The 26,782-nt window shown below is 42.6% G+C and overlaps 1 protein-coding gene across 1 annotated transcript; it reads right to left on the bottom strand.

The window, feature by feature from the left end:
- Window positions 1-1,092: 1,092 nt before the first annotated feature.
- On the bottom strand, window positions 1,093-24,066 carry LOC128748748 (uncharacterized). Its single transcript, XM_053847711.1, has 21 exons — window positions 23,805-24,066; window positions 19,517-19,555; window positions 19,201-19,324; window positions 18,646-18,702; window positions 18,327-18,546; window positions 16,878-17,123; window positions 16,671-16,808; window positions 16,147-16,404; window positions 12,230-14,628; window positions 12,031-12,157; window positions 11,698-11,803; window positions 8,768-8,973; window positions 8,474-8,664; window positions 8,344-8,412; window positions 8,121-8,269; window positions 7,914-8,028; window positions 7,446-7,633; window positions 7,192-7,333; window positions 6,992-7,118; window positions 6,714-6,884; window positions 1,093-4,406 (listed from the first exon to the last, which is right to left on the bottom strand). The coding sequence occupies exons 3-21, from the start codon at window positions 19,317-19,319 to the stop codon at window positions 4,383-4,385; spliced, it is 5,052 nt and encodes a 1,683-aa protein (XP_053703686.1). The 5' UTR covers window positions 19,320-19,324; window positions 19,517-19,555; window positions 23,805-24,066; the 3' UTR covers window positions 1,093-4,382.
- Window positions 24,067-26,782: the final 2,716 nt, after the last annotated feature.

Below are 26,782 nucleotides of genomic sequence, written 5' to 3'. Positions count from 1 at the left end.
AGCGTATTAGCTGGCATCATGATTTAAAAATGATGTGACCCGATGACGAGTGACTCCAGACAAGTTCCCCTTTAAAATGTGATAAAATTATGTTCAAGAACTGTTGAAGAAGACACACACAAATGGAAAATAAAGCAAATTATTGAATATGTTAATGTTGATTTGGAGCCCTCTTCACATTGTCAGGTTCATTAAGAGAGCGCACACAGTTTTCCCAAAAGAGAAGTACACAATAATGAAAAAAAAATCCTGTTATCTGAGTATTCAGAGATCTATTTATATATTTTTGCTCAATGTATCAATGTATACTGTTCCATTGTTGTTGGTAAAATGCTCTAAAATGATCGTAACACCCGAGTTCATCAGTTCCTGAACAAAGCAGGTCAGTGGAGGCCCGTGTCTCTGGCTGGATTCTAGAAGAATGGTGAAGGGAAAATGCATGTGGCAAACTAATGGACATGCAGTGCAACAGCCAGAGGCAAACCACTTCACCGGAGACTGCACAGACAACTGAGGGCGAGCACATGTGTACAAGCTTGGATGTCACCATCGGGATGGAGTCAAGTCTTTGGAAGGTCCATCACTATCACAATGGACTGTTTACTTATTTATTTTATATGAGGTTTCATACATTGGAAACATTGGCCACGCAGGTTCAGTTGAAACAGTAGTCTTCTTCCAAAGATGAGTGAGCAGAATGCCATCTAGTGGACTCAGAAGATGTCATGAAAAATGGATCCTGGGTGGTTCCAGTCCCCAGAAAATCACCCCTCAAGAAGCGCCTGGTGATTGGCGTGGCAGACCCTCCTCCCTCGAGAGCTCTGGGAGGGTCATGTTTCTGGATATCTCCAGTGCTTTAAACACAATCCTGCCATCAAAGAAGCTGGACGGCGCAGGAGAAGATTGACACCGAGCTGTATGGACCTGCTACGACGCCCCCACCAGGCCGCAGTGTGTCTGGTTCCAGATGTGTTGACATAGAATCTAACAACGAAACCAAGAGCTTCTCTTTACTAACCTGACACGAAGGCTGTTTCAGACCAAGCTGAAACATTCAAAACAGAAAACAGAATCATCTTTGTTGGAATAATTTATCAAAACATTTTATTTCCTCAAACAACAATACAATTATATCACAGAAAGTATCACAGAGCGATTTAAGACAGGTCTGGCTCAGGTCTTCTTCTATGCAAGTTCTTTTAAAACAGTTAAGTGCAGCAAAAAAAAAAAAAAATCATACAGGTCAAGGAACGGGTGAAATCAAAACAATGTTACTGCATTTAAATAAGATCAAAGGACACAACACAAAAGGGAACAAAAAGCTCACACTCCATTAAATATCACATCCCTAAAACGTCTGTCGGGAAATACAACTAGCGCTACTGCTTATTAAGCCACTAAAGCCTCATGAGATTATGATTTTCATACAATGAAAGGATTTGAGATAGATCTCGCCACGATCTGGTCCATACAGTACCGAGACATCATTGGATTTATGCTAGCAGTTGTTGGTGGAAATGTTTCTGAGCACCAAGTCATTGAGATTTCTTGTTTCCGCGTGAGACAGTGAATCAACGGCGCATGGAGACGAGCAGGGGTCTAGCACCATGGGAAAGAATCCACCCCCTGACTGCAGCTCTCCACACCAGCCCACTACAGCTTCAAAACACCGAGTCAAGTGAAGAGTCACCTTGATGATGCAATAAATACAAAACAACCATGTACAGTATAAATAATGTCACAAGTTTTCATTCATCTAAAAAAGAACAACGAAAAAAGAGGTATAAAAGAAAGAGGATGTCCCCCCCGTTGCAGTAACAGGACTGAAACACTACTTTAGTGTCTTGCTCAAGCACCAACAAAACAAATGACTGAGGTGGACCATATACAGATTCATCGAGAACAATACCACAGAAGTTCGTATCAACCTGAAATGGATACATTATGTACATCGCTGGTGTGCACCATCTGTCGAGGGAAGTGGAGCTGCTTCACTTCAGGGCGTGTGTTGGAGGGCAGTTACACCGTGAAGAGAGGGTGTTGATGCAAAACCGCCAACACCAGAACAAAAAACAGCTATTTATCAATTCATTTATAATGAAATGTCTGACCTGTGGGAATAACAAAGATAAGTTTTCTTATCCTACACATAAATATATACATTTTTGGGCTTTAAAAAAATCTACGCTCTCGTGAATGGCAGTTCAGTTAAAATGCTTGGGGGTGAACAATATATTGTATCAGGGCTTCCACCAGGATTTTTTTTAAACCATGGAGGTTTAAAAAAAAGTTTTTAATCATTCAAACTAAAGTTTCTCTCCAACATGCAGCAGTACTCACCCATGTGTGACTGAAGTTCCACAAGGATCAAACATATTCCTGTCATTTTGTTATGATGCTTCTTCAGGGATTTTCAGTAAACAACCACCGTTATCATGTCCACCTCCATCACGTGTGTTATCCACTAGTTCCTATGTTTCTACTTCATTTTAAGACGTTTGAGCACGTGAGAGTTCATCTTGAACAAAGAGATCATGATTCAGAAGGCTCTCATTGGCGGCGAGCGACGCTCGATGTAGCATAAACCCTGGCTTGTTTTGCATGTAAAGCTATGGCAGCGGTAAATGGCACTTCTGCGCGAGCCCTTAGTTTACACAAAACACACTGTCATATCATATTGCAACAGATATCTGGCAACAATATTCAGAAAGAAAAAATCCTCCGTATGTTTCAGCCCTAAAGTCAGTTGCATTTTTGTAGATTGCCATGAAATCATGTGTGTCAGTCGCAGTGAGCTTGTTCTGCTGATGTGTGAGACAGACGTGACGCTGCTTCTATCTAAACTAGTGATGGGTCCACGAAACCCGGTCCAGTTCAGTAGGTGGCCCTTATATTACTACAGATAGCGCCATCTAGTGGCACTGTTTCATGAACCTTCATCCACCAGAAGTGAAATCAGAGCACCAGAACCTGCTCCAGGTTGAACTGGACGACAGGTCACGGTGAGAAGGTGTCTACATCCATGACTAGAGTATTTGCATCTGAATATAAAACGGCCCTTGCATGGTGAAAAAGTAGTCCTTCACTAATGTGGTCCAGTTAGAATTGGGCAGTTTCAGATAAGATGGTGGAGATATTGAGGTCTAAATGTGCAGTACTTTAGTGGACTGGTGACATGGGGTGGTACATGCTATCGTGCTGCCTCATCATTCAACTTCTCTCTCGTCTCCCTACTTTGCATTTAAAAGAATAATGACACGCTCCAACCTGGTGACTGTAACACCAATTGTGCGCTCAGAGTCGCGTGACTTTGCACAATCTAAACAACACACATGAAGCTATCCAGTAGCACCACAGCGACGCCCCACTTCCACTCTCATCTGTGCACACCAATCCTATAAAATCCTTCACAATTTACAATTATTTACTTTCTGTCTATAGTTGAGAACATCGCAACAAAGAGGTATAAAAGAGGGATTCTACTCCATATTCCAAAAATAGAAACAACGTGGTGTCTGTGTCGGGGTGACTCACTGAACGCACGACCGTTGATCAGGGATAGAGAAATCCGAGGAAAACTCACGGACACATTTGAGTTCCAACTAGGAATGAAACCATATCTGTCCTCCAGTAAACCCGTATTGTAGAGAAAGTAGTAAAAACGCTTGCTCTTTTTTTTCTCCTCTATACTTAGATAAACGGTATTTTCCGTGTGTTTTCTACTGTAATGACAATCTCCTCTAAATACAGCTGACAAGGCCAATGTGGTGTTCTTCTAGGCTGGTTAAACGTGTCCAGTACGGGTGGGGGACAGATCCAAAGAGATAAGCACCTCAGAGAGTTTTACAGACAGTTCACCTGGATACCAAACAAACAGTGAATATTACGACGGCTATTCGGACAATCAGCTACTTCTGTCGTGAAGTGATTCCCCTGCTGGTAAAATAGAGTCACAGCAAATTCATGGACATAGAATCACTAGATTGGTGTAAAAAAGTGTCTAAATTTGCATAAAAGTACCTGAATTAACACACAAAACCAGCTACTTGATGCTTTTGAATCACAGCAGTGTCCGTCGAACATAGACCTGATCTTCAGTGCTCACCTCTTAGTACACGCGTGAAATACTTGTCGTCATGGACAGTACCAGTCTAGTCATTCTAGTTCTTCAAAAGGAGTCCAATCAGCAGCTGGTATGGGGAAGACGGCGCGGTGCAGCTGGATCGGCTGAACGTCCATACCTCACGGTGGGATGTAAACAAGACCCGGTAAACGTCATTGGCTGACTCAGCGTGTCTGCAGGAGTAGATGGCCTTGAAGACATCATGTTTGCTGCCACTAGTTTTGGTTTAGGGCTGAAAGACTGTGCAGTGGAGGCGTCCTCATTTGCTGGGAGGTGATGGGGTCTGAGGAGCAGGGGAGAGAGGACAAGTCAGCACCGCCAACATGGGTCGCACACAGACTTAAAAGCAACATTCACCACCTGAAACCTGACAGCAACAGGCAGAGCCCAGTGATGGGTGGGTGAGGTATCATGACACAGTATTGCAAGGTCAATGAAACAGTGTCCTAGATGGCGCTAGATGGAGTTTAGAAATGATGTGAGGTTTCATTGAATTATTTCAAGTCCAATAAAGTTAACTGGAATGGAAGTGATGCTTTTTTGGTAAATGTTAAATTTGTCTTGGTTAGTATGTAAAGCCCTTTTGGGCCACATCAAATGGTTTGGCGGGTCAGATTAGGACCCCAGACCTTGTGTTAGACACATGTGCTCTACACCCAATAATTGTATTAAATTCTTCAGCCCCAAGCTTCCACAAACATTTATTCAAAGTAGTTTGCTGCCAAATGTTCCTGGACATACAGTCCAATATACTCCAGCTCCTACAGTCATGGAGTTGTTTGCTGGTAACATAAAGGCTTGAATTCAATCCCCATTGTGCGTGCAAGCCATGAAGTGGTGAGCCCCATGTGATCACAACAAAACTCCACATTATGCAGCCACAGAAAAATGGTGCAGCTGATTTCAGAAGATCCTTTTCGGAGTGGTAAATAATAAGCGCAATTTGGAAGACTGTGTGTGATTTGGATTTCCTAAAATGGCAGGCAGAATCTAAAACAGGTGCAAAGAAAAGCCCACTAAAATTGTTATGGAGAGACGTGCGAGAGGCCAGCACAACAGCCTTGGAGAGGGTCATTGTTAAACAGCGCTTTTGGCTCACGATGATCAACAATCAACACAGAAACCATTCGTAGTGAGTCGTGACCTATCGCTGAGGATACAAGCCTTCCTCACGCACGCTGCCTTTTGTGGATGCAATGCTTCCTTCACACTGCGATTCAAGCTCACACGATGAATAATTTCTTCGGTACAAAGACAGAGAACGCAGGTAGCAGCTGGTAATTTGCATTATCTCCTCCTAGAAAAGTGTAAATGCCATGTAAACGCCCCACATGACATCTTCTAGCAACAAAACTGGGACACACAGTGTTTTGTAATTCTCTTGATGATGTTTTAGTAAACACAATACATAACTTCGAGATCAAATAAACACAGTTCAAGAAATGGTTGGGCCTTGAAAAACACAACTTCACCCTTGATTTTGTCACCACACAAGGCACTGCAGCAAATGCTTTACACTGCATGAAAGAGTTTATGGGAATGGCTTATTCCAGTTCTATTAGCTGTGTGTCAGCCAGGGGGTTGAACTCAACTAAGATTATGTAGTAGATTTTTATTTAGTTAATGTGCTTTATTCTCACCACAATTTTGTGCAGAGTTCAGTCATATGGGCCGCGGTGTTAACAAGGAACAAGGAATTATTCAGCAGGGACGTTGGCCAAATCGCTTCATTGGTTGCATAGTTGTATTTGTTAACAGCACTTTTACTTCCTTCAAACAAGAAGTAAACATGTTCTTTCAAACAAGGACTTGTACGTTGTACTCTCATCTGACGATACCATGTGAGTGCTGTGTCTCAAAACGCAGTTTGTCATCGTTGCTTGCCGTGTCACCACCAAAAAAAAAAAGATAAAAAATATATATATATATATATATATATATATATATATATATATATACAGTAGTACCTCGGTACAGTAGTACCACCGGTTTTTGAACGTCCTGGAATTTGAACAAAAACTTCAAGATTTTTTTGTGAACCGATCAGCTGACCCGCGACACGCTTTGTTATTGTGTATAACACATGTATGCAGACGTGTCCCGTTAGCTACATTTACTGACTGTTTTTTCTTCATATTGAGGTGTAAAACCTTTCCTGTCTCCACACTGGACCGTGGTAGAGTGTCACAGGGGAGGTGCTCGCTCTCCACACCTCCGAGGCTGGAGCGCTCACTCCAGGGTTTGATGTCCTGTTGTGGGCTGGAGCTGGGACAGGGATGAGGCGAGTCTGGGACAGAGCTAAGTTACTTGGTTTATGACTTTGTCACAGCCAAACTGCACAGAAGCGCACATTCAGAGCTGGACACGCACCGGGCACCTCTTCACTTCTGGAGAGACGTCACTCACTCGGCAACCCCTCCCACATGCAGCGGCCACACACATAGAGGAACAGCGCACCTGCAGTTGAGAACTGAGGTACCGCTGTGTGTATGTGTATGTGTATATATATATATATATATATATATATATATATATATATATATATATATATATATATATATAGCCTCAATAAAAACCTGGAGTGACTGACCAGTGCGAAGCTGTCGTATGTCCTCACAAGCTCCTCTATTCGATATTGTTCCAGCACCACTATTCCACACAGCGATGGACTCTTGGCCCGAGCGCAGTCTTCACAGTGGACCACATAAGACTTCTTACTTCCATTCTCGCTGGTCACAAAGAGCAAGTCGAACACCTCCACCTGCAGACAAACATCTGTGTAGGTTTCCTTCATCCTCCAGAGTGTCATTTGTTACGCATCAGAGATGACAAAGTGGGCAGATGGCGCGTACGGGACGGGGGACTCACGTCGCACTCGTTGCAGTAGTAGGCTGGCTCGTCTTTCACTCGACTCTGATAGCAAATCTTCTTCCCGGCAGCCACCAGCTGGTCTCTGAGAATCTGGATGTGCTTGATGGACTGCATCAGACAGTGTCTGGAGTACGCAGACAGTGGGAGGATGAAAAAAATAGCCCTGAATATCAGAGCGGCCCAGAAACATATCTTACTTGATCATATTAAAAGCATCCTGGTCGTAAATCTTGAGGGTACGAGCAACATTCCAGGAGACGTGGATCATGGGAACGATTGATTTCACCTTCTTCACCTCGTTCCACTCGAAGCGCTCGAGGGCCAGTTGATATTGGTAGGCTTGGGAAAATAAACAGCAGCATCACTCAGTGTTACCACAGGCATTTCACTTGTTGTACGAAACACAGACTTAAGAGGATTTTAAACATTTCCCTGCTCAATTAAAACTCACAGTTCAGTGGTCCCACATTCCAGGCAATATTGTTACACCAGCCGACCGCCTGCACCCAGTGCACAGTCCCTGCGTTGATCCACACCAGGTCGCCGGGCCGCTGAATGAAGCGATATACAGGGATGTTGGAGCTGTAAAGGTCTTCCAGCACTGGCCACCAGGACCCTGTGAGGTAGTCTACTCCGTGCCTGACAATAAATGGAACAAGACAAATAAATTGCTGAACTTCTATTAACAGATTTCAAGTAATGACTAAATATATATATATATATATATATATATAGATAGATAGATAGATAGATAGATAGATAGATAGATAGATAGATAGACAGATATATATATATATATATATATATATATATATATATATATATATATATATATATATATATAAATGATATTTTAGTACATGACATCATATAGAGTGGGTGGTCAGAGGAAATGAGAAAAAAAAGGGCTTGGACTCACTTCTCACAGAAACTATTGATGGCGGCCCAGTAGTTCTCGTGTACGGCGAACCACTCACAGTCACCAGGTCCAATGTTGATGTTGACGGAGCAGAAATTGTTATTCTCTTGATGACCTGAAGGGGAGGTTCCCATTTTAGCTGGACTACATCTCAGAACAGGTACTGATCTGACTGAATAGCAGACTACTGCGACACTACTCACTGACCTGGTGTGCGGCTCCCGGGCACCTTCATATACAGCTGGACAGTGTTCATGCCCAGAATCGTGTGACCGACCAGACTGAGCATGTTGTTGCTCGACTCCACACGCATGAATGAGGGCAGTTTCTGCAGCTCCTGCAGCTGTGGCTTCCATCTTTGAAACAAGATCAGAACGATTTTAAGACACTAGTGTCAGGTGCTGCCGTTGGTTTGAATCGCGAATATTACCTTTTAGGATCTGAGAGGTCAATGTTGGTCCCAAATTTGATTATCTTTCCAATGGACTTCTGCTCAGGGCTGAAAAGGAGTGTGATAATTCACATTTGAAGTCAGGACACTGTGAGGAATTGGCCAGTACCTGTTAGTGGGAACTGATGATGATTTGAAGTTCAAAGAAGTGTCGCCTTTCACTGATGCCAATGAGGTGGTCCCTTTGCTTTTGGCTGCTTTATTTGTGTCTGAAGAATCTGAAGACATGCCTTTGTCTTCCCTCTCCTCTTCTTCTTCTTCTTCTTCTTCTTCATCATCATCATCGGTGTCTTTTTCATCCTGTAACAGCAAGATCGAGGACACAAACAAAACAGATCAATGCACCTCTGATGGTGTGGGCATAAATTCCATGACTTGTTTCAGTCAACAGTAGGTCATCTACCTGAAGGCTCTCCTGAAAGCTGGAGGCTTGGTACTGGGCGTATTTGGCGATGGTGGTGTGTGACCGACTACTTTCACAAGGCCAAGTCTGTGATGAGCCGTTGAGATTCCAGTTTTCATCTGCAGGCTGTTGAACTTGAGTCCGCACTTCCACTGCGTGGTCTGAGTTGGCCTCCACCAGAGATTTGGTGGAGAACAGGCCAAGGTCTGGGACAGAAAACGACTTTCAAGGACATATTCAAAAAAAAAACAGGCCACTTTGCACAGTAAAGATTTCACCAGCACAATACCATGATCAACAGCAGCCTTCTTATGTTTCCATTTTGACTTTCCACTTCACACTATGTAGGAGGTTTCAAATTAAATCATACAGGTGACCAAAGTCGTGGGTTGAACAAAAACAGCAACAAAAACACCTACTCCTGTAGGGATGGGCAATAACTAATCGTACACAATATACCGCCATAAACAATCTCCACAATGAATTCTGCATCTCAGGATAAATTTGGTTGGACCTGCATGAATGAGACAAGACCCTGACCTTTGAGACCAGCGTGTGACAGTTGTGAATAGTTTGGTGGACTTTGGTTCATGATTGTAGTTTTAAACTCATTTTTAATACAGGAAACTTTTGATGATGAGAGTGGTCGACTCTAAGTCTCTGGTTCGGTGTTTATTTTATTAGATGGAGTGGTCCTCATAGGTTCTCTGACGTGGTCGTCTGGCTAGATTCACATCACCACATGCAGGTGTCCCGCTGCGCTGGCACTTCGGTGAAACAGTTGGATATTGGATGGACACCCGCTCTGGTATGCGTCGCTAATACGCCGCTAACGCTACAATCAAGCATGAGGACCATCAACAAATTCTAAAATGGTCAAAGTATTACTGAAATCTTCAACAGAGCAATGAAAACCATTTTAGGAGAGAGAATTGTGAAAAGGACTGACAATTTGTATCATTTTGAGAAAAGAATATGTCCAAATGATCATTTATTCACATTATTTCTAATACAGCATCTAAGAAATGTGTCCAGACTGGTCCATAGTTAAAGTCAACTGTTAAGAGACATGAGATACAGCAGACAGACGGCTCAATTTAACCGCTAAATAAAGCTGGCAGAGCAGCCTGTCCGACATGAGTTGGGTTATATGTTAAATGGTCATATTTATCCACTGATTTACACAATGAATGTTTTTTTAATTTCACCAGTTTTAGGTTTTTATTGAAAATCGCTGAACTTTCACATTTACTGTTCAAATACTGAGAAGAGAAGCGTGGTGAGGCAGCCACCTGCTGAGCCTCACCATAGATGGCGCAATGACTCGACTAACCGTTGCTATGCAGCGAGAACCTATTGCTGTCTCTCTGTATATCACTATTAAAAGGTTCAAACACTTTTGCCACTGTATAGCTGATGGATATCGTGATTTTTTTTGGGTCAACAACTGTATGTGTGTTACTAGTTTCTAGTGCTGAGTGATCATAAAACAGCCGTGAAAAGCCACAAAGCGAGGCACGCAGTTCTCCTGCCTCATGGTAGGGGGCACTTGTGATCCAAGGGATTCTGCTTGAGAAGGTTTTAACCAGTGAAGTCCAGATCCAGACGTCAGAAATGATCAATGAATAGTCTGGTGATCTTCAGTAACTTGGGGGAAATCAGCGTCTTTCCTCTTTGCTGTTCTACATGCAGACAGCTGCGCTGCAGCGAGACCACAGCAGTGACAATAGTTACTGTAAGTTAGGCATTATTTATTTAAGCAAATCTGTCTGTAAATAAGTTGTTTATCAGCCTATTGAAGGCGAAAACATGTGAGTTATCAAACATCCGCACACATCGCAAGTCCCGGAAGACCAATGCAGGAGCTCAAGGGTTTGCTTCAGACTACGGGACGAAACAGAGTGGTACACACGAAAAGGATGGCTATGTGGATGTCCAGCAAGAAACCGCCTGTTCTGCTTTTCCTGCCTTCTTTTCTCGTCTTGTGACAATGTCTGGACTCAGATGGGATACTGTGATCTGAAGAATTTGCAGAGAAGCCTCTTAAAACATGATTGGTTGACCACTCACATTCAAAGCCAGATCGCACTAAAAACATTTGGGATATCCAGGATAGAATAAAAGAGAACAGGGAAATTTAAAAAATCGTATCAATTCCACCTGCTTCCTCGCCAAGCAGCAAAAAGGCCATAATAACGTTTTTGTAGTTGCTGTTTGTTTTTTTTTTGTGCTTTTTTGTATATACAGTTTGTATGTAAAAAAGCCAATATGAGATTTTAAACATAACCTGTTAACTGCTGCCAGTCATATGGTGAATAGACTCTGTAGGGTTGTTTATAAATCTGAAGTCAGTGCCTCGCCAGCCATAAACCTCACTGCACGTCACTGATTATTATTATCGCTGAAATGACATTTATCATGATTATTTTTTTGTCCAATTTTAGCAGAATAATCTCTATTTTGTGCTACTGGTGTCACCTACATTTACCAATCAAGGAACTGTCATTGAAGCATAAAAACACATTTGTTTCCCCACCTTCAACAAATTTCCTCCACCTCCACAGCTTCTGTATTCATGCCCACGCTCATACTTGGTGTTTACAACCTCAGCTTAACCACTGGGATTCTCCATTGACCACAACATCAACACAGAGTAGGAAACAAATGTCATTTTAGGCTTGGTAAAATGACTTTGTGGGCCAAATGTGGTTCATACAAGTGTGATAAAGGCACTGGGACCTGTATTTCAATAGAAAATCACCACATACACACCACCATCACTAGTAAAGTCGGTGACATTAGAGGTGCAATAGAGGTCGGACTTGACATCTCCCATGAGGAGAGCTGATTGATGATCAGCCGCTTGTTACTTGAACAAAATCAAAAGGTCCCTGTGAATCTTGAGATGACGTCTATAAGGAGTGACTCACGAAGGCGAAGGGAGCCTGCAAGACCTCTGATGACGGTGACTGCGTTTTTGGAGTCAGTGCAGAACTGCAAAAGAGCAGGCGAGAAGGCGTCTCTCTTGCTCTCCAACTGCAGAGAGAAGACATGATTGTCATATGACCATCAAAAAATAAAACTCTGAGCAAACTCCCCACACCACAATGATGATAAAACATCAATGATGATAGCAGCACGAAGCTTATCTTGTGCTGAATTCGACTCAATCATTTGTTTTCAACTGCAATAAATAAAACCGAATAATTTTCTCCATTTGTTATTAAACACACTGTTTGAAAGTATGATAGGTGTGAACTCACATAGATGCTCGGAGTGGGAGGATTTAATTTTTCCCGTGGAATTGGGGTTTGGATGGACATGATGGGTTTGACAGAGAGCGTCGGAAGCAGGTAGGATTCTTTAAATTTTCCTGTCACTCTTGCAGACCTAGAAAAGAAAGAAGGTAAATCCATGAAGAAAATGTGTCTTTCATACAAGTAATATAGCCAGAGTACTTACTTGCAGGATCGAATCACTTCCCAGCCAGTATTTTTAATGCAGAGCTCAGAAAGGGGGATGTTTTGTTCCGTAAACTCTGACACTTTGAATGTCCGCCCGCAATCTATTTTCATCTTGACCAAGAGGACCCTGGGATCCTTGGTGAAGCCTAGCGACAAGGCTCGCTGTTGCAAAGCTTCAGGTAACGCGAACAAACGGGGAGGGAGACGGACAGGTTCAGCGGCACGCTGTTTGGATTGCACTGCGACCGAGCTGGCTGCTGATTGAAGCTCTTTCTTCTCCTGTTTTACAACTTTCCTGTTAGATTTGTCTCTCTTTGAACCCTTGCCTTGCTGAGATCTCTTGTGAGCGTGGCTATTTTTAGTACCCTGGTTTGAACTTTTTGAGAATGAAACTTGCTTTTTATGTGCAAATCCTTTTCCCGAATGCTCCTTTTCTTTTGCACGTTTTTTCTGATTGGTGTCACAAGTTTTATCCTTTTTTATCTTAGTCTGGATCTCCCCTTCTCTTTCTCCATCCTTGACTCTTTGTTTTCGTTTCCTGTTTTTGGCTCTGTGTTTTGTCTGCACGCCGAGCACCGCCTCATCCTTCGAGGCGGTGGTGAGGAGTGTGTGTGTGGTGGTCACTCTCAGCTCTGCACTCAAAGAAGCATCCAGAAGAGATGCACTGTGACCAACGGGATCAACTCTCTCTTCTGTAACCTGTAGTCTCTCCTTACAGTCTGTATCGGGTTCCTGCTGCCTCTTCTGCTCAAGGCTGTTGGTACCAGGCTCACTCAAGTCAGTCAAACACACTGCATTTGAGGTAGAGTGTGTTGCTGAATGATTATCAGAGGTGCGGGATGTAATGGGTTCAAGCTTGATGGATAAACCCTGGCTTTCCTGATTGTAGACTTCTGGCCCTAGCGACAGAGAGGAAGCAAATTTTACCATCTTCGAAGGGCTTGCAGGGTGCCCCCCAAATGGTCCACCTCGACATGTAACCCTCTGTCCACCCAGAAAGGTTGCAAGGCTTTTGAAGACATCATCGAGCCCTGCTTTATGGTGTTTGAACTCACGAAGAAAAGATCCGGATTGCTCTTTTTTCACCATCTTCTCATTGTCTTCCCTCTTTTTCTCTTGTGAGGGCAGTTCCAAACCAGTGTTTAAAGACTGACTGGGATCCTCAGTTAGGTTATCAAAGTCCTCAAAGTCAAGTGGTGGAGGAGGAGAAAGGCACTGGGTTGGGCTGGCCTGGAGTACAGGTCTTCTGATGACTCCCTTCTCTAGCTCCTCCTCATCCTCTCCCAGGTCTGATACTGGCGAGCCCTGCCAGCTGAGGACTGGTGGGGTGTTTGCAATGTCTCCCACTTCAGTGCCACTTCCGATCACAGCCACAGGCTGAAGATCTGGTGCACTGAGAACGGGTCGCTGCTCAGTGCCAGCTTGTTCAGCAGAGATTGCACAGTCAAGAGGCTCCAAGGCTTTGATTAGAACAGAGGGGAGTTCGGCATCACCATCTGCTCCAGGTTCACCCACAGAAATGAGCGAGGCAGCAGTCGCTATTTGTTTGGAGCTGGCATCTTTCATTTGAACCTCTTTCACAAAAGGTTTGACAGAACTTCTATTCTTCTTCCGACATTTATGGTGCTGAGATTTAGAGGTTTGTTGCAGCGAAGGCTGATCGAGACGAGCCGCTTTCTTACAGGAAGGATTTATAGATGATGTCTTCTCCACTCGATTCCTGGGCTCTCTGTGCTTGTGTTTGGGTGGGCGACCGACGGACCTCTCCCGGTTCGCATGAGCTTCATTTGTTGTTGTGATTTTAGCACTTTTGCTCTCTGCAGAGGATGCCAGCGAATACTCTCCTTTATGTTTTGTTTTCGGCTGTGATTTGCTTTCCTTTATCAATTTATCCTTCTTCTCTTTCCTCTTCTCTAATCTCTTTTCCTCTTTATGCTTTCTGTCTTTAATGTAAATCTTCCCACTCCCAAGTTGGAATTCATCACTCCTCCCTTTCTTTGCATTTTTATCTCTTTGTTTGCACAGTGATGTTTGGATGCCTTTGACTTCCTGCTCAAGTTTGTTTGCGCTTGATCTGATTGCTGACACGCCGGAAGGGGGAGAAGACCTTTTGGATTTTAAATCAGACGAATGGCAGTTGAGACTGGACTGTGCCATGTTAGGGCTGACTGATTCCAGGCTCTGTCCGGAGCCGCCATTGGGACTACCATGGGCTTTCTGTTGGCAGAGGAACGGATCTTCTTTGCTGCCAGGTGTGTACGGGGCAGGACTCGAGGGTTTGCAAGGACTGTGGACAGTGGATATACCAGTTTTGGGACACCTGGATGAATATGAGGGCGAGTCGGCACCTGAAGATTGTGAGTTGGCTGAATCCCCTACATGTTGATGTTGAGGTTCCTGCCAAACAACAACAGGCCAGTTCAGGACCTTGTCAGACAGAATTTCTATACAAAATGCAATCTCATGCATAGAAGAGGAGAGGACCAAACCACGTCCGATCACTCACTACAAAACAGAATATTGACATATAACAGACAGGTTATTTCCTGACCTCCAAGTAATGGCAGTCAAAAAAGGAAAATCTGGGATGGACTGTGCAGGTGACAGGCCACCTCATATCATATCACCAACAACATCAGTTGCTCCCAGTGAGCTTACTGGGCTGAAACTTTTTCATACCTGCAGAAAATTAGCATAAAACCTGTCCAAGGCTAAACTTCCATACCAATTCATCATCCACCAGGATATTCCAGAAGGATTCGTTTAAAGGCTCTTGCAGCAGCCACTGTCTGCACGCAGGGGGTTTGACTCAAGTTAAGAAGCCTCTCTCTTCTCCCCAGTGTTTGCTATGCTGCCCACAGTTTTCCTTCGGTGTGGATTTTTTTTCTGATGAAGCAGTTTTGTTCAGCAGTACTGTATAAAAGCCCCCCTCTTCCTGCCACCGTGATGTCATTTCTCTGCCTCTCTGTAGGTCCAGCCGTGCAAAAGAGGGGGAGGGGAGAGAGAGAGTATGGTAGAGAGAGGGAGAAAGGCTACACTAATGCAGACTCTCTGAGGGGGCACAAGTGATTTGCCAGAGTCATAAAACACTGAAAACAAAATATCAATCTCATCGTGAAAGAGTTGTTCTATTACTGATCCTGAACCTGGTATTTGATATAATCAATATTTAGATTGATCCTGCCACCTTTATATGTGACTTAACCAAAATGTGCCAGATTGAAAGATAATCCACATGCATTAGGTCCAGATTCAAATGTTTTTCAATATACTGTCTGTGTTGAAACGGTCCATTATCTCAAGATCAGATTTTCTTTCACATGAATGGGAACTTCATGAAGAATTCAATGAGTGTGCACATTTGTTTATTTTGTAAATATTTATTTTATACCCAGAGCTTTTATTTATTAGAGGTTTTATTTATCTTTTTATACTGCTCTTTTGCACTGACCCCGGATGGTGGTTAATCTCATTGTACATCTGTATAATGACAATAAAGGCATTCTCCTTCTCAACGGGTTTCTTAGAAACAACATGGGGGTTCTTTTGATATGCATTCAAGGCGAGGTGAAATATGAACTATTGTGAAAAGCAGTACAAAATTCACACCCCAGACGTACAGTATCAGTGTGACGTCTTCCCATTTTGGACTACAGTTTCACAAAGGCTTTTGCTGGATCAATCACATGATCAACATTGTTAAGGCTAACTGCACCTCACGGTTAAATAAATAAAATCTGGTTAGATTCTGCTCACATCCACAATGTGGCTACTATTATTTGACTATTTTTTGCCTCTAGAAATACAATCCAGATTAATAATAACCATGTAAGCAACAATGGGGGATTGGACACTAAAATTCAGGATGTCATTTGTAAAGCAAACTAGAAGTTGAAAAGAAAGAAAATATCTCACTGTGCTTAGCTTGTTGGGAGGTCTCTGGTAGTCCTCAGAGGACTGTGGCTTGTGGTGCAGCGTTTGGTGGTGGTCTGTGTGCCGCTGCACGTGGTGATGATGATTTGACTGGCTGTAAGGCACACGGGTGTGGTCTGCTGGTGAAGACGGTGTTTTCTGCAAACTGCCCGCTTTGTGTTGAAGATGTGGTGGTCGGTCACCACTCTGGTTTTCTGTGTGGCTGAAGCCATGTCCTCCAGTTCTTACTTTAGAGGTTTCCTAAAAAGTGCAAACACAGATTTTGACTTCGCTCTCATGTCAGTTAAAGCTGTTAAAAAACATGTCGTCTGAACGTAGCGAGAAGACAATGGAAACATAGTGATGCAATAATTGGACAATAATTGTTGCAGTCTGAATTTGACTTGACTAGATAACTATGCCAGAAATGATGAGGTCACAAGCCTCCTGATGCCTCTATTACAAATTAGTATGTCTTGCAAGGATAAGTAAATACAAACACACAATGAAATGGACTTCAATTCAACCTGTTGCTGTGTTGCTGAGGTCCTGTGGTTTGAGTGGCGATGAGCTGCCTTGTCCTGAGGAGGATTCAGGTCATCTTTGTTGAAGTGGTGACGGCGAGTTGGTGAGGGATCCCTGGCAGGCTTCAGTCCAGAGAGGATCTAGACAAGTGTGACAAGTGTGAATGTCAGCATACAGTTGGGACGGCACACAGGAAGGAATGAAGTCACCTCTTCAGGACATGAGTCTCTACTCCGCTTGGGTAGACACTGGTCCCTCTGAGACAAGGGTTGACGTGGGGGTGGACTGTGCTGGTGCCTTTCATTATGATGCTGGTGTGGGGCTGGTCGCTTCCAAGGTCCTGGTCTGTTGTTCATCATTCGATCTGGGAAACTCCTGCGACATTCAGACTGAGCCCATTTCTCTGGTGAAGGCTGAGGCTCTCTGCTGTTGTGGTGCATCCTAGGGCATCCTCGCTGCAGGTCAAGAAATAAAACTCTTCTAGAATGGATGTTTAAAATCATATTGAGAGGATTTATCCAAGGTTCGCATGAATTAAATCATGCAATCTTAGAGTGCTCAATCCGGTGATTGATTTGACTGGCTGAAAGTCTAGTTTTTGGACTGATCTGATCCAGTATCAGTATCGGGGTCTGATACCAACTTTTTTGACAGATCAGGAATTGGCAATCCGAACAGCAATGATGACCGATTCCAGATCTGAGTCTGAGCTTCATGTTTTCAGCTGAAATCTCTTCACAGTTCAGCTGATCTGTGAGTTCACTGCAAACTGTGGAATGAATTTCCAGTACATTGGTGAGAGGCGGGAGACGTGCCTTAGGAGGCCCATCCACAGTTTGCAGTGAGCTCACAGAGCAGCGGTCTGAGACTACACATGAAAAGCACACGAGCACTGAGTAGAACACACCCAGAAAACTCTCTTACTTTGGTCCTGGGATGTGCTACGCGTGTGAGTCAGTACGAACCCAAAGTACACGCAAATAAAATAGAGCCGTGGTGTTCGTTGACATAACAAAACAAGAAAGGTTTTGCAGCATGTGAACGAACAGTGCAGTGAAACTTCATGTTGGCTATATTTGATTCTTAAACGCAGTGTTAGGTCCTTGTATTCGTCAAATATATCTTCTGTTGGACATCAGATGTCTGTCCTACGTCACTTGTCCGTCTGAAAAATTTATTTATTTATGCTACAACAGTGAGGGTCTGAAATCCAAATTCAAGTATCATGGTCGGATGTCTAAAAATGTGGATCTGGGTGATTATCTACTGTACACAACCTTCAACTAGTCCGCACAAGGCACTCGTGCTGCTGTGCTAGAAAAACTTACAACTACATCATTAACATACTTATCCCAGAGTTTCTCCAGTGCACAGCAACATTTACATTTGTCTGTTCTGTATCTTAGAAGTGCCATCAGTGTAAAATCTGAGTAGGAAGGTCAGTTAAGTTGTCTTCACGTCCCAAAATCTCAGATGCAAAAAACCATGATTCATGCAAATATTGGTATGTCTAAAACACATAAACCCAGCAGCAACACGCAAGAAATTGTAGACTGCGCTCACAAATTCATACATGCAAACCGGAACCTCAGTAAATAGGCTACCAAAGTATATCACTAAAAAAACAAAACAAATTGTGTGTCCATTACTGGCCTCACCGGTGCATTGCTGACATGGCTGTCCCAGTTTGTGTAACGCTTTCCAGCTCCATTTGGATAACCATTGTTGCTGCCCACTCTGTTGTGGAATGAGCGTGTGGAGTTGTGATGCCAGTTGTGGGCCCCAAATGCTGGTTCTTTGCCCTCCCAATAGCGTAAAGGCTGCCGGTAGCTGTGAGAGTGGTTCCTATCCGGGGCATGGTTAATTGTTCGTTCCTCCCTAAATTGAAAAAAAAAATGCCAGACTGAAGATACACATATCAAAATTGGGCACAGGATATGCATCAAATGATTTGGGAGGTTGGATGATCAAACTCACCGATTGTAAAGACGACTTAACGGTGGATGATTGGTTTGACTGCGACTTCCTTGGCACCTGCAATGAAGACAAAGTAAAGGGTTCGCTCCATTCACTGTTAAAGAAATTCAAGCGCATTTTCAGAGCTGCATTAGATATATATTTAGATATTAATTTCCAAAAGCCTTTGCAAAAGATCAACCCACTCCACGTAACAGATTAAACAATAATTCAGTGCTCTGAAGTGAGTTTTTTTTTTTCTTGAGTCAACCCAGACCACACTCACACCTGCCTCAGTGACCCCAGTTTGGGGTCACAGACTCCTCAAGTTCTTCTACATTCCACAGTGACAATTAAGGCTCTTTTTGTTTTTTTCTTCTCTGCAGCTTTGAAGTGCATTTCATTTTATCCTCTCAGTCACACACCTCATTCTATTATCAGCAGTAGGTGCAACAGTGAAACCACTCCAAGCTTTTATAACCAAATAACACGATTTGTTTCATCATTTATTATGGGACATATTTCTATTTGTCATTACATAACATGCTAGAAACAGACATGAGATGTTTCACACACCTTTCAGCGTGACTCCATGGCCTGTTTGCAGGAGCCCATGGTCTAGCTCTGCTAGGTCCCCCAGCAGAATAGGAGTCCCATGTGTTACGACCAGAGTACAGCTCTGCCGGATGATACATGCAGCCTGAAATGGAAACAGAGCAGAAGAAAATAAATAGTCTGAACATTTTGTCGTCAATAGAATTAAATTCATTGGATTAAAAAAGAGATTTCACTGAATGAAACCCTTGAAGAAATGAGTAAATCGGAGATGGGGAAAACTGACTAACATGGCAGTGCAAACATCAACCAACAAAAAAGTAAATTTTATAGGTACCAGTGTTGGTCTGTGTATGGGAGGCCCTCCACTTCACACCTGGATGCAGAATAAAAAAGAAACATTAGCACAGATCACTAACAAAAATAGAAAACATTGAAATATCCTAATGGAGGATGTGTCCTGTTGTGCGTGTCCACTATTTTTCATGTAGCATATTCTTCTGCACAGCATCTGTTTGGTCGTCACATCATAAATCAACCAGAGCAAGCACTGTGTATTCAACCACTATCTAATCACACACGGCCACCGCTGTTTATGAAATATTGGCAGCCTTTTTATAAACCAAGGAGAGACAACATTTACACATTCTCTACCCACACAAGAGCTGACATGATATGCATGTCACCCACCTTCCATAAGACACAAAAAAATCCCAAAACTTTTATTTGTGCAACTTGTTTGTTGCATTGTTTGTTCAGTTGAATGTTCAGTTTTCCTAAAAATAATGCAATATTCCCATCTTGAACCCCGTCTTGTCACACAGTTACTGCAGACACAAGTCCTGTGGAGTTAACGTTCACGATCCATTACCATCTGAATAAAAAGGGACACCACAGAACAAGATCCAGGAGGACACCACTGACGAAAAGGCATAAAACAGCGAAACTAAAATTTGTCACAAGCCTCAATCCTTGTGGGAGAACTACCGTTTGGTGGGGCAAAAATGTGTTTTTGGTCATCACAGCACTGTACATGGAAAACAACATGAGGCTTTGCAAGGAAAGAACACATGTTTTTCAGTCAGACAAGGCGGGCGGTCAAAGATGTTTTGCTTCGCCGTGTCTGGATGGTTCTATGATGTGAATGACATGAAGTCTGGTGACAACCAAAGAAACATACTACAAAGAAGAGCCCAATATCAGATGGCAGCATTTTCATGAGAGGTAATATGTCACAAGGCACTGGGCAGCTCTGTGATGACCAGCAATGAGCCCAGATCTCCATGTAGCCCAAGTGCAGAAACAAAACAGTAGTTGCAAGAACATATCTTTCAACTGTGAAAAAACCCTGTGTGCTTTGCAAAAGAATAGGGGACGACACTCCGGTGGAAAACTGCAAGAAAGTCACTGCTGTGACATGTTTGGGACAAATAAAGGAAATGTAATGGAATATAAAAAGCGATTGATTTCAGCTACTCTTCACAAAGGATGTCTTTCCAATTGTGATGTTATGAGATGACTGTTAAGGTCCTGTTCTGAGGTTTGCATTCGATTGTTCAAAGTTGGACTTTTCTACCCATTTTTATGTTGTCCAATATGAACAAAAGACGAAACCCAATGGATATTAAACAATTTTCAATGACAGGTGTCACATTTAATAAACAGAGAGGGTGTCGATATTATTGGCTATGACTGATTATATGTGCAGCGCTTAGTATGCCTTCACAGCTGCTTGAACAACATCGACACCAAAAATAAAATTAGTCACACTATTAGTCACATTAACAGCAATTGATGTTCATCTTATTGGAAAGTCAACACAACATCTTTGCTGCAAAACACACTATTTAACACCATAATTGAACAAGAACTTGCAAAATTTGTAGATTAACTCCTCGGCAAAATAAAACTGACAGACCATACATAGTCAGTGCACCTCCTTGTTCATTGTTTGCAAGAGTGTTACAGTGACATATTCAGTGTGTCGTTTTCAACTTCCTAAAAGTTGTATCATTAGAGGTGGGCTTGCACATCATGTTATCTCACACTTTATATTAGGGCAGTCACTCACTGAACTGATCTAATGCAGGAAACTGAGAGAGGTGGGTCATGTTTTGCCAGGGTTTGAAACAAAAACAGCACATACACCATCTGTTCCAAAGCCTCTCTGCTGCACCATGGACACACACTTTTGTTAGTGTTTTGTAGGAGGAGCTGTCAGTCAGCAGCAGTCCTGGCTCATGTCTACACAACAATGGTGCTGCGCGTCCAATATTAAATCCATCTGCGCAGGCTTGAGGTGAGACATCTGGAATTGAGCTCCAAGACCAAAAACGATGCCATGTGCAAAAGGAGTAGTGTTACTGTCGGGGAACTCTATGCTTTTAAGTAAATACCCTTCATCCAAGAATGTGGACTTTAAACAGTACTCCTCGAATCTCGGCGTGCGTCTTGTTTGAACAGAGATTTGCTTTCCAAAATAAGAGATTTTTATCTTAATCTGCAAATCTAAAAATGTATTTTAAGATTAAACGTAGTAGCTACAAATGAAACATTCATCAAACATTTATAATATGCAAAGAGAAAAGCATTCACTAACATCCCAAACCTCTACTAATTGAAAATAATCTGTCTTGAAGTAGTTTTAAACTCGTGATTTGAAGTTGCACAAGAAGAACAATTTCACCCTGAGCTATTTCCTGGTTATTAATTAGAAAGTTATCATTCATAAACGTCATTTGGAGCATGAATGAAAAAACCTTTGAAAGTTTATTTACTCAACTTGAATCTTCAAAAATGGATGTGCCCACATGATTCTTTTCTTGTAACAGGGTATGACCACCATTGACCAATGGAGTTCCTCAAACTGGATCTCTGAAAACTGAATTTCCTGGATTTACTATTGTTGACATAAAACAGTCACACGCTGCCTGGGAGGTGTGAGTATCCAGCTTTACCTTACCATGGAAGTAGGTGAAAAAGAGGAGACAGACTCTCTGATGAAGTCAGCAGTCAGCAATAGCCAGACAGCAGACCTGTGCGCACCCTGTTCCCTTTAAATAGACATGCCTGCCCTCCACTATCTGGCAGAAAGACAAAAACACACATTGTGGAGAAGGAAGAGATAGAGGGGGTGTTATGCTACTCAGACTGGAGCATAAATACAGGAAGTGTCTCCTTTGGACACTTCCGTGTATCCATATGTCTTACAATATTTGTTTTTGATCGTCAGCAAGAAGCACTAAGTAAACAAAAAATACAATTTCTAGATGTTCAAAACAAAAAGGATGATAGTGTGAAACGCCTAATGGCCTCCATTGTTCTGCCTGTCCACTAAACTAGTTTTAACAAGGCTCTGTTTATTTCTTGATATCCAATATCCCAGCTGCTTCCTTTCTGTTTCAGGGTTTGAGTATTCCTTTGCACTGCACGCCGTGTCCCTGTATCCTAGGCAACCAATGATATCACTTAGCCCAGAACTGGGAGAACTAAGGCCTCTAGCTTCTTTCTGTATCGAACAGTGTCAGAGGCTGCATGCCAGCTGCAGCAAACCACTGCAGATGTGCATCTTGTGCATATATTTCATGTCTGTTGCAAGACTCCTACACCATAAAAGGAAGGCTGGGCAGCTGCTATGCTAGCAACCACAAGGAGGAAAGGAAAGAAGCAAAGGTAAAGGGAGATGATATTGGCACAGCCGTGAAAAAGACCTGCATATTAGACATATTTTATATATGCTAACATGATAAGGCCCGGGATAAAAATAACCTCAGGTGGAGAATGTACAGTACAGACTGAATATCAATCACAAATCTAAAAATAGCCTCCCTGCAGCCCCGCTACCCAGTGCTCTACCCCCTTATTCCTCTAAATAACATCTGCTGGTGGAATGTACCACAGTTAAGTCAAGAAATATACGTCCTCAACAAGTAAGGAGAAATGTGGGGTAGCAGGAACAAAGACGAGGAGAAAGGTCAACAGGTTCAAAGGCACTGTTGGGTGCATGTGTGTGGGCACTTCAGTTGCTGTTTATGTGGGGGATTTGTAACCTACAATCTTGAGCACAGAATTTTAAACACACTGTCAGTCTCAGATTGTGCACATAGTTTTGGTTAGTTACTGCTGTTTGTGTACAACGAGACAATACAACAGCTTCAATATTTTAAAACAAATGACACACACACCGGATTTATGTCAAACAGACGGCAGAAGTTTCTCTGCGTCTGGTGGTTTACTCGGGATCAGAAGTAGTAAACATTGACTGACACTACTCCAGTCACCACACTCTTGATGTTCAACAGTTACAGCTGAACATGTTATCACGGAAACCCCTGAGCCACATTCATCTTTCACATCTCTGCTTCAGCTCTGTCTGCACGTGTACATGCTCGTGCGCGCGCACGCGCGAGCCTGTGAGTGTGTGTGTGTGTGTGTGTGTGTATGTCTGCGTTTGTGTCTCTTTCATGCATGTCTGTAGACACACACACACTGCAGTGTGCTCACAGTCACAGACTATGTGCACGACAGTGTCACACAATACTAAGCACCAATAACCAAAGTAGCGCAGGCCAACCATCTCTAGCAGCAGTAGCGGATCGCCACGTCCAAAATATCAATTTTATTACCTTTATTTGTTTTGCTCCCTTTGGTCCACACGCCCCTCGGCTCCCCTTTTCCTCCCTGTCTCTCTCCACCACCTTGTCTCACCCGTTCCTCTCCTCAGTCTCCTTTCTTCCCTGCTCCTTCTCTTCCTGTTTCCACTCCACTCTCCCGATGCTCGAGCCCTCGTAGCAGACTCGCGGGGCGGGAACAAGAACTGTCAATCGGACGAATGGGCCAATGAGAGAAGTCATTCTTGAACCTGTCACGTTTTGCAGGGAGAAGGAAGAAGGGGAGGGGAGCCAGACGCAGGCATGGCCGGCTTTTAAATCCGCTTTCTGAGGACTGTGCTCGCAGACAAACCTTTCTTTGCGTCTGAAATGCCACATTCGTGTTCTGCACAGGTGTATCGTCACCCACCCGGCTTCGGCCGCGATGCAAATCCGACTGTACAGCCAAAAGAGTACTTTAAACGCTTGATTCAAAGCTGCCCACTACGCCATTCCCTGATCAGTTAGGCGTCTTATTGACATGACAACACGCAGAAACTAAATGCGCGCGGAAAATGAGTCGTTTTGTTTTTTTGTTTAATGGAGGAAAGGCGTGTTGCGGGAGATTTAAATGGCAACACAGAGGACGCCTCTGTTGGCTGAAGTGTCAGATGACACGAGAGGAGGCGGAGCGAATGGCGCTGCCTCATGTGGGCGTGTTTAGTTTACGAGCTAAAGTGAGACTTCTGACAGCTCAGCCTTCGCAAAGTCAGCGGCCGTAAATGACGAAGATCAGCGAGAAGGCGACTAAGCCAAGACTCAAGTTGTGGTTGACGACCGCTGAGAGCATTTACCGGCGTAGTGCCTTAGCAACAAAACCTGAACTACTCAAAAGCGATTGGTCAGTCGTCCGCCCTTGTGGGTAATTCCAACCAATCAGCAGTCTTTGGTGCAGACCCAAGAAGAGGGTCTTAAAGGCCCCAGCTGGGGCTCAGTGACTCCCTCTAGTGGTCTTCTCAATACGCTACAACGGTCTCCCCAAACTGTGTTTTGTTGGGGTGCAGATCTGGTGACATTAGCCGAGCATTGTTAATCTTTTAGGTAGAATCTGTCCCAGCAGAGAATTCAATAAGAAAAGATTTCAGAAATATATTGACACCACGTGTCATTTTTGTAAATCCTCCACTGAATCCACTTTACATCTCCTTTGGCTGTGACCCGTTGTCTGGCAGGAGGTCTGTGACTTCATTAATAACAATATAATAACTAATTTTGAATTATTTTGGAAGAATGTCGTTTTTGGTTTCTATGAAGAGCACATATGTCCCGCTTATTTTATTATTACTTTCATTATAATATCACCCAAATTCCATATCCATAAATCCAAATCTGCTCACAGATCCCCCTCCTTGCCTGGTTTTTACATTGAAACACAACAATATCTCAGTTCAATTAAACAATCCACCAAACAAAAAGCACAAAAATCATTCGAATCATTTTACCCCTAGCATTCATATGTGTATCTCATTTTACATCCCGTTATTTATTTATTTATTTTTCTGATTTCCTTCCTTCTTAAATTCTTACAAAAAAGAAACTTTTGTTGACATATTGTTTCAGGGTGTTGCTTGACAGAATTCTGTAATTTCATTTGACAATAATTTCTTTTATAGGAGTCAAATACATACAAAATAAATACATGCTTTTTATCTTAATTTGTGTTTCCACATGAGTAAAAGATGAGTTGTATTTTTTCTGAAATTCTGCGGATCTCTCATGATAATTGCATTTTGACTACTTTGGGATTTACCAACATATTTCGAATGATACACTTCAGAGTGAAGGTAGAGTCACACTCGCGGAAACATGTCGTGCTTTAGCAAAACGGCCGAATTCTGCAGTAAGAGTGGACTGTAAGTAAGCTACTGCTCAGTACGACATGGCTGGATGAGTTGTTCTGTGCTGACGTTGTGTTTATATATCAAGCAACCCATTCACAACAACAACATGGCAGCGCCAAAGGGTTCACATTGGTCTGATGAGGAGATGCAAAGTTTGCTGGAGAATTCCAAAAGTAGTGTTACACTTTTTCACTACCAAATGTTTACTTGAGAGAGTGTCTTTTCATGGTTATTTCACAAGAAAATGGCAGAAACATGTTGGCTGTTCATATTGTTTTTATATGATGCTCTCTCTGGATATGTTTCCATTCAATGATATTAGTTTTCCTGTAGTGACGCTGAGTGGTCACGTGAGATTTCTTTCTTGGAGAACGACCTTCTCGATCGGCGGTGAGACAATCCAGATTTTTGGAGCACGTCAGATATAATGTGATTTTGGCTGGCGTGAAATAACGTTAAGAATTTGAAATAATACATTTTAGTATATTCAAGTCAACAACCAGGTCGCAGGGACTGATGAACTTAAAAAAAGATAATTGAATTGCAATTTTCAATCTGGAAATGGCAACCCCAGCTCTGAACTGATAGCTGAAGGTATGACTGAATTAATTAATTTATTTTCGACCAAGCATGATCATCCTTCAAGTCATCCTGGCAAGCTTTCAAATTTTCTCAGCCGACATTGCCCCCACGCGGCAAGACTAGATTAGCGCATATATATATATATATATATATATATATATATATATATATATATATATATATATATATATATATATATATATATATATATATATATATTTGTGATCAGTATTTCTGTTTTTACAATTTATTTGCATGTGTTTAAGTAAAATTAACATTTATTAATAAATTTATATTTTTATTTCATTTGCTCTACACTTGGATTTTTCCGCTCCATGTGGCAATTCAAATTACAAATTAGGCGGTTATTATATGGCCACATTTTGATGCGGTATTGAGGAAATATTGTTACTTGGTTGAATATGTGAGACTGACTCAATGATCTGAAGCCCTGTTCATAAGTTTGTTAATTTGCTTTGTAGAACATGGGAAACTACTATGACGAAGACGCCACAGATATGACAAATACAT

Source organism: Synchiropus splendidus, chromosome 17 (assembly GCF_027744825.2).
Source record: "Synchiropus splendidus isolate RoL2022-P1 chromosome 17, RoL_Sspl_1.0, whole genome shotgun sequence".
In the NCBI taxonomy this organism is placed as follows: Eukaryota; Metazoa; Chordata; class Actinopteri; order Syngnathiformes; family Callionymidae; genus Synchiropus; species Synchiropus splendidus.
This window is presented reverse-complemented; position numbering and strand designations above follow the sequence as displayed.